The sequence below is a fragment of the Schistocerca nitens genome, chromosome 1, assembly GCF_023898315.1.
Source record: "Schistocerca nitens isolate TAMUIC-IGC-003100 chromosome 1, iqSchNite1.1, whole genome shotgun sequence".
Taxonomy (NCBI): Eukaryota; Metazoa; Arthropoda; class Insecta; order Orthoptera; family Acrididae; genus Schistocerca; species Schistocerca nitens.
Window position 1 is genome coordinate 1,025,262,971 of NC_064614.1, and position 13,254 is coordinate 1,025,276,224.

At 43.4% G+C, this 13,254-nt stretch overlaps 1 protein-coding gene across 1 annotated transcript in view; it reads left to right on the forward strand.

Annotated features, from left to right (window-relative positions):
• LOC126222094 (protein unc-93 homolog A-like) overlaps window positions 1-13,254 on the forward strand; it is a 78,324-nt gene that overhangs the window by 50,343 nt on the left and 14,727 nt on the right. The window contains exons 3-4 of the mRNA XM_049942182.1: window positions 1,870-2,068; window positions 8,110-8,266. Coding sequence (XP_049798139.1) covers window positions 1,870-2,068; window positions 8,110-8,266 — 356 coding nt within the window. The remainder of the gene's footprint in view (window positions 1-1,869; window positions 2,069-8,109; window positions 8,267-13,254) is intronic.

Below are 13,254 nucleotides of genomic sequence, written 5' to 3' on the forward strand. Positions count from 1 at the left end.
TGTATCTTTTAGTTCACACTGTCTGTGGTCTTGTCACTGTGATACCAATGGTCCCCATCAGATCACCGAAGTTAAGTTCTGTCGGGGTTGGTTGGAACTTTTATGGGTGACCATCCTGATCCAACGAGCGCTGTTGGCAAGCAGGGTGAACTTACATGAGGCTAATTGAGTAGCTTCCTGACTGAGATATAACGGCCGCGGTCACGAAAACTGACAACGGCCGGAAGAGCGGTTTTCTGACTCCATGCCCCTCCATATCTGCATCCAGCGACACCTGTGGCGGAGGATGACACGGCGGTCGGTCGGTATCGTTGGGTCTTCAGAGGCGTGTTCGAACGGAGAGAGAGTATACATTTAAGAGAGAGAGAGTATATACACTACTGGCCATTAAAATTGCTAGAATAGGAAGAAATGCAGATGATAAACGGGTATTCATTGCACATATATATTATACTATAACTGACATGTGATTGCATTTTCACGCAATTTGGGTGCATAGATCCTGAGAAATCAGTATCCAGAACAATAACCTCTGACCGTAATAACGGCCTTCATACGCCTGGTCATTGAGTCAAACAGAGCTTGGATGGCGTGTACAGGTACAGCTGCCCATGCAGCTTCAGCATGATACCACAGTTCATCAAAAGTAGTGACTGGCGTATTGTGACGAGCCAGTTGCTCGGCTACCATTGACCAGACGTTTTCAATTCGTGAGAGATCTGGAGAATGTGCTGGCCAGGGCAGCAGTCGAACATTTTCTGTATCCAGAAAGGCCCGTACAGGACTTGCAACATGCGGTCGTGCATTATCCTGCTGAAATGTAGGGTTCCGCAGGGATCGAATGAAGGGCAGAGCCACGGGTCGTAACACATCTGAAATGTAATGTCCAATGTTCAAAGTGCCGTCAATGCGAACAAGAGGTGACCGAAACGTGTAACCAATGGCACCCCATACCATCACGCCGGGTGATACGCCAGTCTGGCGATGACGAATACACGCTTCCGATGTGCGTTAACGCGATGTCGCCAAACACGGATGCGACCATCATGATGCTGTAAACAGAACCTGGATTCATCCGAAAAAATGACGTTTTGCCATTCGTGCACCCAGGTTCGTCGTTGAGTACACCATCGCAGGCGCTCCTGTCTGTGATGCAGCGTCAAGGGTAACCACAGCCATGGTCTCCGAGCTGATAGTCCATGCTGCTGCAAACTTCGTCGAACTGTTCATGCAGATGGTTGTTGTCTTGCAAACGTCCCCATCTGTTGACTCAGGGATCGAGACGTGGCTGCAAGATCCGTTACAGCCATGCGGATAAGATGCCTGTCATCTCGACTGCTAGTGATACGAGGCCGGTGGGATCTTGCACGAAGTTCCGTATTACCCTCCTGAACCCACCGATTCCATTTTCTGTTAACAGTCATTGGATCTCGACCAACGCGAGCAGCAGTGTCGCGATACGGTGACCCGCAATCGCGATAGGCTACAATCCGACCTTTATCAAAGTGGGAAACTTGATGGTACGCATTTCTCCTCCTTACACGAGGCACCACAACAACGTTTCACCAGGCACCTCCGGTCAACTGCTGATTGTGTATGAGAAATCGGTTGGAAACTTTCCTCATGTCAGCACGTTCTAGGTGTCGCCAACGGCGCCAACCCTGTGTGAATGCTCTGTAAAGCTAATCATTTGCATATCACAGCATCTTCTTCCTGTCGGTTAAATTTCGCGTCTGTAGCACGTCATCTTCGTGGTGTAACAATTTTAATGGCCAGTAGTGTATTTAACATCATTTAGCTGCTATTGTACCATTACTTGTCAGAATTGGTGTTATACCTGAAGCGCCTTCCCCCGTGCTAATGCCGCAGTCCTCACGGCGGGAGGCACGGAGACGGTCCCTGGCGCGCTGTGCGGCGCCGACTTCTGCCCCTCTGACCGCGGCGCCGACGCCAACCCCAACTTCCGACCGCCCTCGACCAGGCAGCTGATCACGCTCTACGGGGTGCTAGTGGCCTGCATCGCCTGCGCCGTGCTGTTAGTCGCTGTGGGTCTGCACCAGCTCCACAGGTACACACCAAGCAGGTGTCTTTGTATCACTACCTGTAGTTCTCACAACAAACTAGTGGGACACACATGCCTCTTTTGTCCCTTCCTTTCCAAGAACAACCCAGGATTCCAGTGACTTTGGTTACACAGTTGTGCTGTGTGTTAAGCTCCCACTCATCTGTTCAGTGATGTTAGATTTGTCGCTATTGTCATTCCTAAAGACAATCTCCTAATTGTACATACTTATACAACTACTCATCAGTACAGCTTTATGAGTGTTTCCGAGCAGTGGGATGCTTTCTCTAGATCGTCACAGCTAGAACTTTGTAGAGGACCACGGCTTATGTACTTATTGATAAAACAGTGAAAGGTAAAAATAACTGAGCCATTTTAAAGCACTACATATACAGTACATTGTGTCTTGTATCGTTTTAAGTTTCGTCTTTGCAAATAAACTGCCAGAATAGTTCAAATACTGTAAGGTAGCCCAGTAGGACGCGCATATTTCATGTTGGCTCAAGCTCACCCATATAGCTAATGCCTGAAAAGTTCTGTAGCTAGATTTCAACAAGACCTTAGAAGGGATCATCGTATTGAATTTCAGACAGACTGACAGTTTGTTGCAGGCAACAGAGACGTAAGAGGGGCCTTCAACAGTTAAAACAGTTAATTCAACACACATTTCTTGACCCATTTCGGCTTAAAAAATTCGGAATTTGTTACGCGACATCTTTGAATATTCCCGATCCAGCTCTTATAGTTTCATGAATTTCCGATAGTTGGCGGCTCTAGAAGTAGCCTTCAAAATGGTGTCTGTAATGGAGGTGCGTTCGAAGCAGAGAGCTATCATTAAGTCTCTTTTGGTGGAAATCCAGAGCATCGCATATAATCATAGTTGCTTCTTGAATGTCTATGGAGACCTGGCAGTGAACAAAACCACGGCAAGTCATTCGGCGAGACGTCTTTCATCATCGCAACAAGTTCGCGCTAACTTGTTCGGTATCCCGCATGTCCTCCAGACGCATTACAGCTGTGACTGCTGCAGTGTTGGAACGTGCGGATACTCTCATTCGAAATGACCGAAGAGCCACAGTCAAACACCTGGCGAATGGTCTTTTGAGACTGTAAGGGGCCATTCTGTTTGATCCCCTCTCTCATGGTGCAATGACCAACTCTGAAGTGTATTGTGCCACCGTCAGGAGATTGAAGAAACAAATTCATGTCGTTCGCCACCACAAACGTGCAAACAAATTTCTCCTTCTCCATGACAACGCAACACCTCACAAAGGTCTGTTCATAAAAATTTATTCGACTGTTCTTCCCCATCCATCCTACAGTCAGGATCTCGCTTAGTGATTAAAATTCTTCTGGATGTGGAATTATACAGAGCAGCCGAAGGTAAACTGGGACAAAAAGTGTAATGGAAACCAACGCACACTAATCGGTACCTGCACGCGGAGAGCCACCACCACCCAGCTCAAAAGTATTCTGTTCTGCATACGTTAACTGTCCGAGCCTACTCGATAAGCGATGAATATGACATCAAAGAAGAACTAAAGGAGCTACAACACACGTTTCGTGCCAACGGCTATGATGACAACATCATAAGAAAGGTAGCTAAAACCAAAGGGAGCAGAACACGAGAAGAGGGCAAAGAAGAGAAGCTTCCACTGGTACAGTTACCATATGTAAAAGCCGTCAGTGAACCGCTAGGCAACGTTCTCCACCGACGAGGTTTCAAACCGATTTTTCGAAGCAGTCACAGGATCCACGAAATGATAGGTTTCACCAACAATCTTAACACTGCAGGTGTTTACGCACTACGGTGTGAGTGCGGACTGCCTACATAGAGAAACAGGGAGACTTGTCAGCTTACGAGTAGCAGAACACGAACGCTATGTACGATTACAACAACATAATAAATCGGCGATAGCGGAACACCACCGTGACTGTGGACAACCTATCAGGTTCCAGGAAGTCCGAGTACTGACGAAAGAATCGTGGATGCGAGAACGCAAAATACGGGAGGTGATCGAAATTACTAAGCAGCCTGACAACATCAACAGAAAAGATGGCTACAAACTCCCGGCGTCATGGCTGCCGGCCATCCCAGTCCAACGGGCTGCGAGCGCTCGCGGGGCAGAAGCTACACGGGACACGGACGTATCTGCACAAACAGCTGTGGAGCAACTGTCAGTCCACTTCCGCGTACACCAGGAGGAAAACTTGCCGACTAGAAGCCGAACGCTGATTGGCGGACAGCTACCACTCGTTGACGACATGGACACCCACGAATAGCCTCTTTCCTTCCATCTTCCCTTACGTCATGACTAGCCAATCATATTAGAGGGCCAATTAAAAGTTTTACAACAGTGACGTCAGACATCGATAGTCTGTAATAAATAGAAGCATCTATCCCCAAGCAAAACCAGTCGTGCCCTGAGGAAGGCCGTCGCAATTCGGCCGAAACGTCGTTTTAGGTTATTATTGTTGTTAGTTTTTAGCAATGACGCGGCATAATACCCAGAAGAATTTTAATCACTATGACACCGGCCGCGGAAGCCTACGTTCTTATATCAGGATCTCGCATCTTTCGACTTCCATCTGTTTGGCATAATGATTGATGCACTCGGCGGGAAACACTACGTGGATGATTGGAGGGTTATTACTGTTGACTCCGACACCGACCAGCAGAACTGTATCTTGCGGGCACACAGATCTTCCAGTAAGGTGGTGTAAGGCCATGGCACTGAATGCATATTAAGTCGAGAAGTAGGGGTTTGTAGCCAAAGCAGTGGGGAATAATATAGTGCATTGCAAAACCCTAATAAAACCAACCTGCTTTCAGAAAAAAAATGTCATCGCCCGCCCCTCATATGCTATTGGTTACATTCTAACTGTAATAGTCTTTTTAAGGAGTCGTAGTGTTCATATGGACGTCACGAAGAGTTATTCTTTTGAAAGCTCTTCAAAGACCTCAAGTTTGATATGTTTTTTTAGCACTTGTCAGCTTTTTGAACTGTATATAAAAACTCCAGTTTATTTAGCGTATTTTCACATCTTTTTTAACACTTTTCGTTGGTTATATTTTAATATTTAATCTTCCTTTCAATACAATTACGGATCTCTGAAAAACAATTAAAATCAGTAAAATATATCCTCCTAGAAAGCGTAAAACAAAAATATTGTATTATATTAGAAATTCAAACGGCATTCCACAGACATCTTCGAAGAACTTGGATTTTACTACTCACTTCATTTACTTCCTAGTTGTATTAGCAGAACACACACCTTGAGACAAATAAAACGTTAATAGCATAAAATCACGATAATCTTAAAGGAAAGTCGTACGTTTAAAACACAAATTATGATACATATTTGAAACATCGAGTCACTGAGTAATAGAAAAACCATGTCATGTAACTACAAAGACTTTTAAGTGTAGTTAAACGCAAGATGAGACGTGTTAAAAGGTGGACAATATCTCTTAGAAATGAAAACGAATGGTGATTTAAAAGTCCTTTAATTGTCTTTGGCGCTGTATTTACACAAACATTTGACGGTGAAATTGTTTACAGAAGAAAGTGCTCTTTTTTAAATATATGTTTAGTGGTGATAGTTACTTTTATCAATGCCAAAATTTTCTGTATAGTTTTTTTCAGTTTTGATTTCTGCGTGTGTGTGTTTTATGCATGAGTAGTAGTCTTCCAGCTTTGTGCTATGGTTGGTAATTATTTATGCGGAAACTTGCCCATTTATTCAGGATATCCCATCGTTCCCTTCGTGGATGCCTTAATGGCCCAACTACTGCACTTCCTTAATTTCTTCGTAATTACAGGGTTACGGTCAGAAATAGGCAGATGGCTTGCAGATGTTACTCTTGGAGCTACGTTTCTGTAAGGTGACCGGCATTCCTTCAATGCAAAAGTGGCGTTAATATGGATATTGTAGAGCGTATGATGCCTAGATATTTTATAGCTGGCATTCATGAACCAACTCAATCTGACTTCGAAGTTACGATAATGTGTGTATTTCTTCAAGAGATAAGCCATTTCATCTGACAAAATTTCTTAATCAATTTTTTCTACAGTAAAGCGGAAAATTTTGGCATTTGTGTAATACCGACACTGTTGGCGTGCCGAAGCAAGAAGGTGGATACAAAACTGGATATGTAACTTCTCTTATCCCATAGTTGTAGCTACTCTGATTATAAGATAAGCATTAATTTAAAGTTAATCAGTCTTCATAAGCATTTTTGTACCTCCTTCTTTCGTGTCACATTCGTAAGATTCTTCTTTCATATAGGGCACACGACACATATTGTACGTGTTTGAAAGAATGACGAAGAGGAATGACTGAGACTGTGAGAAAAAATTGCACTTTATTGATCAATTTTTAAGCTTAGTTTTACACATTTCGTAAATATTTTAAGACTGAAATTAATTTTCTTCCTACTTACCAAGAACTTCGCTACGAAAATCTTAATGTTCTTTGTGAATATTTCTGGAAGTTCTTTCCGTGCATCGTCTAATACCTTCCGAAATTAAAGAGCGCCCTCCGTAATTTGATTTTCTAAAAAAATGGTTCAAATGGCTCTAAGCACTATGGGACTTAACATCTGAGGTCATCAACCCCGTAGACTTTGAACTATTTAAACCTAACTAACCTAAGGACATCACACACATAGATGCCCGAGGCAGGATTCGAACCTGCGACCGTAGCAGCAGCGCGGTACCGGACTGAAGCGCCTAGAACCGCGCGGCCACAGCGGCCGGCTTGATTTTCTAACGTAGGACATAATTCATTGGTTCTTCATTGAATAGTAGCCAAATTATGGTTCGTATTATTGTCCATTACTTTCATATACTCCAACGAATGACTAAAATCGAAATTTGCCGGTTCCTTCCAAACTATCAGAGTAGTGGCTTTTATTCTTAAGTTTATTACTGGTTCCCAGTGTCTTGGTTGTCAAACAATATATTTATGTTATTTATATAAAGTTCAGGATCCGTATTTGACTCTACATGAACTGCTGATACACATGTGAGGATGGCCAATGATCCCTCCAGTGCAGATGCACCACAAGCTCAAACTCTTGAGGGAATTGGCGAAATGCCGTGAGTAATGAGGATAATAGGCAAGGGACACTACATCAGTAGCGTGTAGGTAGGTAGCTTGAGAATTTGGGTGTGACAGGAGTCATGCAAGGCTAGTCTGTGTCCACATGGTGAAGCGGTCAGCGCATCTGACTAGTAGGCAGGAGACCAGGATTCAAATCCTGGTCTGGCACAAATTTTCAACTTTCCCCATTGATATATATCAGTGCCCACTGGCAGTTCATGTCCTTAACTCCTTTGTGTCTTGATGAACTATTGAACTGTTCTGCATATTTACAGCTTATATACTATTGTTGAGCCCTCACGTTCCCAAACAGTCCAACATGAGGCATCTGTCATATCTGAATTACCCATAAATTTGTATTTTCCAGCCAAATGGAGACTCACAGTAAGACCCCTTTCGAACTCTGCCAGATGCTGTACACATTCTCTCTCTCTCCGTGATCTTCACAGTGATCAGTCAACGTCCAAAGCTCTTCATGCCTCTTATATAACCTACCAGACCCAATAACAACCGTAAACACGAGAAACCAATGCACTCCAGTGGCTGTTCTACTGGCCATACAAAATTGCAAGTCTAATCATTTACATACCCACTGACGATGAGTCTGTGTATGAATTTATACTGATATCCAACTACGCCTTCTCGATGCTTCCCCTTTTTGCCAATCAGTATTCGTATTATGCCAACTGAAGAAAGATGAAAGTCTGTAGCACATATTGTAATAAACAATATATATATATATATAAAGTGGGAGAGTGGTGGATTTCTTAAAGTAAAGCCATGGCCAAGAAGCTCAGCACCCAGTAAAGTAGATAAATTAACTGAATCACTGCTACTTCCACAACATTATCTATTTAAACCAGCAGTTGGAGCAATTTGTTACCTGTATGTCTGTCCAGCAGTGGTAGCCTTGGTTGAAGCCGAGTGGTGGGTGTCCACAGTGACCAAGAGGACGAGGAGTACGGTGACATGAGAGCTACACTGCGGCTGGTGAGCGCTGCCGCCAACCTGCACCGCGATCCCGTGCAGCTGCTGCTCGTGCCCATCACCATCTTCACTGGGCTCACGCAGGCCTTCTTCAACGCGGACTTCACAGAGGTTAGTGCTCCACACGGAAGAGGATACGTTACCAATGCCACTTAAATGCAAGGCACCTTCCTCAATGTGGACTTGCCAGAGGTTAGTTCGCCACACACAAGAGGCTGCATTACCGAGGCCACTTACGTGCAAGGCACCTTTGTCAACAGAGACTTCCCAGAGGTTAGTCCCCCACAAAGAAGAGGCCACGTAAATGCAAGGCACTTTCTTCAGAGTGGAGTTCACAGAGTTTAGTTCCCCACACAGAAGAAGCTATGTTACTGAAGTCACTGAAGTGCAAGGCACCTTCCTCAATATAGACTTCACAGAGTTTAGTCCTACACAGAGAAAAGACTACGTTACCAAAGACACCGAATTGAAAGGCACGTGTCTGTGCGCCAAATGAGATTAATTTTGCTCATTATGCTGTGCTATCGAGCTCTCAGGCACATTTACACTGTGCTGGACGGGAATATTGTACTTTGCGAGAAATGACCTCATCATCTGTCCACACCACATTAGCCTTCAACTTTTAATTATGACGTGAAATAAATGTAGTTACGAAATTAATTGTTGACTTGTCTGCAGGTATATCTTTGCAGTCCTGCATGAGACTACAACTGAGCTTTAAGCATAACCCTGTGGGTGACCTGCACAGTGAAAAGTCCACTCGCCATAAGATGATGTGAAATATTGAGACAAAGTCACACAACGTGTGTTACTGTACATCTGAACTTGAACGGGTATGGGCCAGTTGAGCATGAAATATGGCTATCGTAGCTCAAACAGATATAATGAAGAAGGATTTCATCAAACTGTCGAATGAAACTGCACGTCACAATGAAATCCTGTTTGTTGCTAAAACTCGTGGACTTGACTCCAAACTTTGAACAGATAATGGAAGGAATTAATAAGTGCACAATAGTTAAAATGGATTTTTGATCATATACGATAATACCTCGAAACAGCGGGTTGCAATTGGAAAGGAAATTCTAATGTCATTCAATTTGCCAGGTCCACATAAACTGCCATTGATTGCTGAATTAGTTAACAGGCCAAGGGAAAGACCCAGAAAATTAAATATGAGCATCAGAACTCTTCCCTGAGCAGATTTTGAGTTCACTAGCTGAGTATGTGATGAATTGATTTTGAAAAGCAGAAACAACTAACTTCGTATCCATATCGAAACAAGCGGGCAAATTTGGCACATGATTACCATCGTTCTAAAACTCTGGTGCAGAGAATGACTGCAGTGATAGCTTAAAGTTACAAGTTTGGCCCCGGATCTGCGATCAGCTCTGAGACAGAGCCTCAAAAGACCATCAGCCAAAATGTTTCCTCCTGGAAACACGGACGCAGACAAAATGTGGCCTCTCCGGAGCTCTAAGACGAAGTGTTTGTATCCTCTCCTTCTAAAAATTTTTTTGATTCTGCCAGCGCCGAAATCTCAGCACCCAATCACACTGGTGCTTTCTAGTCCGCCCAATGAAATTTCATAAAAATCCTAGCAAGCACTCTCCTCTCAGAGAATCTGCTGTGATTAGTCATAAATACACATTTCACTCTTAGAGCGAGGGCAGAGACAGCAGTTCCCTCCCACTACGAGTTTGCCACTTCCGCGTTTTCATTCCCACTACGAAAATAATTTTGATGAGTCAATCCTGGCCTTCTTTACGAAACTTACGCCTCAGTTACTGCTCTTTTCAGTCCGGCGGATTTCTCTCACTCTGTGTGTCTCACGTTTTCACATCCCCTTGCAAATCCCTATTTATTAGGAAGTGTTCGTTTCACTGCAGTTCACAGTACCAGTTTACAGATCGCCAAATGTGGCCTGCTCCAACCTGTTGTCGCTGACACCAGGGCGCCGTGGCCATCCCAAAGAATGGGCATCGTCCAGTGTATTTCTGCCAGCGGCTTTACCTTTTAGCGAGAGAACGCGTTTACCGCCACTTAGCGATTCTACTCCTGCGGACCACAGGTCCTCATAGTCAGCCAGCGAGCTCAGCCCATAGAGATATAACACGTACCTTTTACCACCATATAGAAATGAAATGAAGAAGTACTAATTATATTCACAATCACTGGTGCGGCCCCCATATTCTGAAAGTCAGCCAGTTGTCTCAGCTCACAGAAAAATTACACACACCATGTTGTTGTTGTTGTTGTTGTTGTGGTGGTCTTCAGTCCAGAGACTGGTTTGATGCAGCTCTCCATGCTACTCTATCCTGTGCAAGCTTCTTCATCTCCCAATACCTACTGCAACCTACTTCCATATGAATCTGTTTAGTGTATTCATCTCTTGGTCTCCCTCTACGATTTTTACCCTCCACGCAGCCCTCCAGTACTAAATTGGTGATCCCTTGATGCCCCAGAAAATGTCCTACCAACCGATCCCTTCTTCTAGTCAAGTTGTGCCTCAAATTCCTCTTATCCCAAATTCTATTCTATACCTCCTCATTAGTTATGTGATCTACCTGTCTAATCTTCAGCATTCTTCTGTAGCATCACATTTCGAAAGCTTCTATTCTCTTCTTGTCTAAACTAATTATCGTCCACGTTTCACTTCCATACATGGCTACACTCCATACAAATACTTTCAGGATCGACTTCCTGACACTTAAATCTATATTCGATGTTAACAAATTTCTCTTCTTCAGAAACGCTTTGCTTGCCATTGCCAGTCTACATTTTATATCCTCTCTACTTCGACCATCATCAGCTATTTTCCTCCCCAAATAGCAAAACTCATTTACTACTTTAAGCGTCTCATTTCGTAATCTAAATCCCACAGCATCATACGACTTAATTCGACTACATTCCATTATTCTCGTTTTGCTTTTGTGGATGTTCATCTTATATCCTCCTTGGAAGACAATGTCCATTCCGTTAGCTGCTCTTCCAGGTCCTTTGCTGACTCTGACAGAATTGCAATGTCATCGGCGAACCTCAAAGTTTTAATTTCTTCTCCATGGATTTTAATTCCTACTCTGAATTTTTCTTTTGTTTCCGTTACTGCTTGCTCAATATACTGAGTGAATAACATCTGGGATAGGCTACAACCCTGTCTCACTCCCTTCCAAACCACTGCTTCCCTTTCATGCCCCTCGACTCATATAACTGTCATCTGACTTCCGTACAAATTGTAAATAGTCTTTCGCTCCCTGTATTTTACCCCTGCCACCTTCAGAATTTGAAAGAGAGTATTCCAGTCAACATTGTCAAAAGCTTTCTCTAATTCTACAAATCCTAGAAACGTAGGTTCGCCTTTCCGTAATCTATTTTCTAAGATAAGTCGTAGGGTCAGTATTGCCTCACGTGCTCCAACATTTCTACGGAATCCAAACTGATCTTCCCCGAGGTCGGCTTGTACCAGTTTTTCCATTCGTCTGTAAAGAATTCGTGTTAGTATTTTGCAGCCGTGGCTTATTAAACTGATGGTTCGGTAATTTTCACATCTGTCAACACCTACTTTCTTTGAGATACCATATAGAAACGAAATGAAGAATTACTAATTATATTCACAATCATTGATGTTTGCTTCAGTTTGTTGCATATTTGTACTTTGAATTAATTCGGTAGTCTAATTTGAATAGCGCGTTATTAGTCAGGTTACAGAGGAGGCTATTCACCTTGAAAGAGACGAAGAGAAGAACTGCGCTCGGACTAGACATTCAAAAGAAAGTTTCAGAGCACATGTAAGGAAATATTAAGATCCCAGCACACGTAAAATCCATTATTGAATGTGTCTGTCGGAGAATATTAACCGCACTACAAGCAGTTTCTGCAACGACAGTTTATCATTACGACATATCTACTAGAGTGGCGTCACGATATTAGACACCTCAAGGTCACACCCGCTGCCTGTAGTCCGCAGGTGCTAAGTGGTGTGGTTCGCCTTCCTCATTGCTGTGTTGTCACATATACACTGTGAACAGCGCACCAGCGGATTGTTCAACGTTTCCGTGCGCTATCGTGTGTCCACGTGTGGTTTCAGTCTTCAGCAGAACGGAGCACTGACGTGGGCTCGGTAGTGAGCGGAATGCAAGAGAAAGGGCCTACGTGCAGTGCTACTCCGTTCTGTGTGTGTAAAGGGCGAAAAGTCACTCGAAAACAATCTAAAATTGTCGTTTCGAATGTACTGAAGTTTCTTATGGCCTACAGTGAAGAAGCCAGGGATAATATAAATTTTGCACAAATTCATAAACCGACAGTAAAACCGTATGATTTTTCCGAGTCGACTGCAAGCATCATTAGCAGAGTAGTAACATCGGCTGAATGACCGGATGAACATGAGTTTCGATTCTCCATGAAAGGTGTATAAATGAGAACGGAAATCTACAGAATTTTACGATCTGAACAAAGAGTTCTTGTGCACAACTGTAGTAGGTTATTACGACGGAGGAGGCTATTCAACGGCTAAAAATGATACAGGTCACTCTTCGTGAGAAAATTAATTATCCTGGCTCAGAGACCTCCGTTCTTCGCCTTCTACGCTCACTTACTTTTTGATTCAGAAAGTGTCATGATGTTCGAAAATTTTAAATATTATTTGATCGGCTTCAACGGAAATATTGGCCTGGAATTACCTACACGTATTTTTATACAGCGTATATCTTCGGTTTGTGTGATGGCCGCCGTCACGGTCAGAAGGAACTGTAAACAAAAAAAAATTCTTGTCATTGCTAAGAAAATAACAGATCTGTCGTATTAAGACATGCGAAATGTTTAAATGTGTGTGAATTCCTAAGGGACCAAACCGCTGAGGTCATCGGTCCCTAGACTTACACACTACTTAAAGTACCTTATGCTAAGAACAACACACAATGCCCAAGGGAAGACTCGAACCTCCGGCGGGAAGGGCCGCACAATCCGTCACATGGCGATTCAAACCGCGCGGCCACTCCGCGCGGCTAGCACATGCACCTATAAACTTTTAGAATGTTAATATACAATTTTCAACCCAGAATGTCAGGATTGAGGTAAAAATTCATTTCCTTCAAAATTATCTG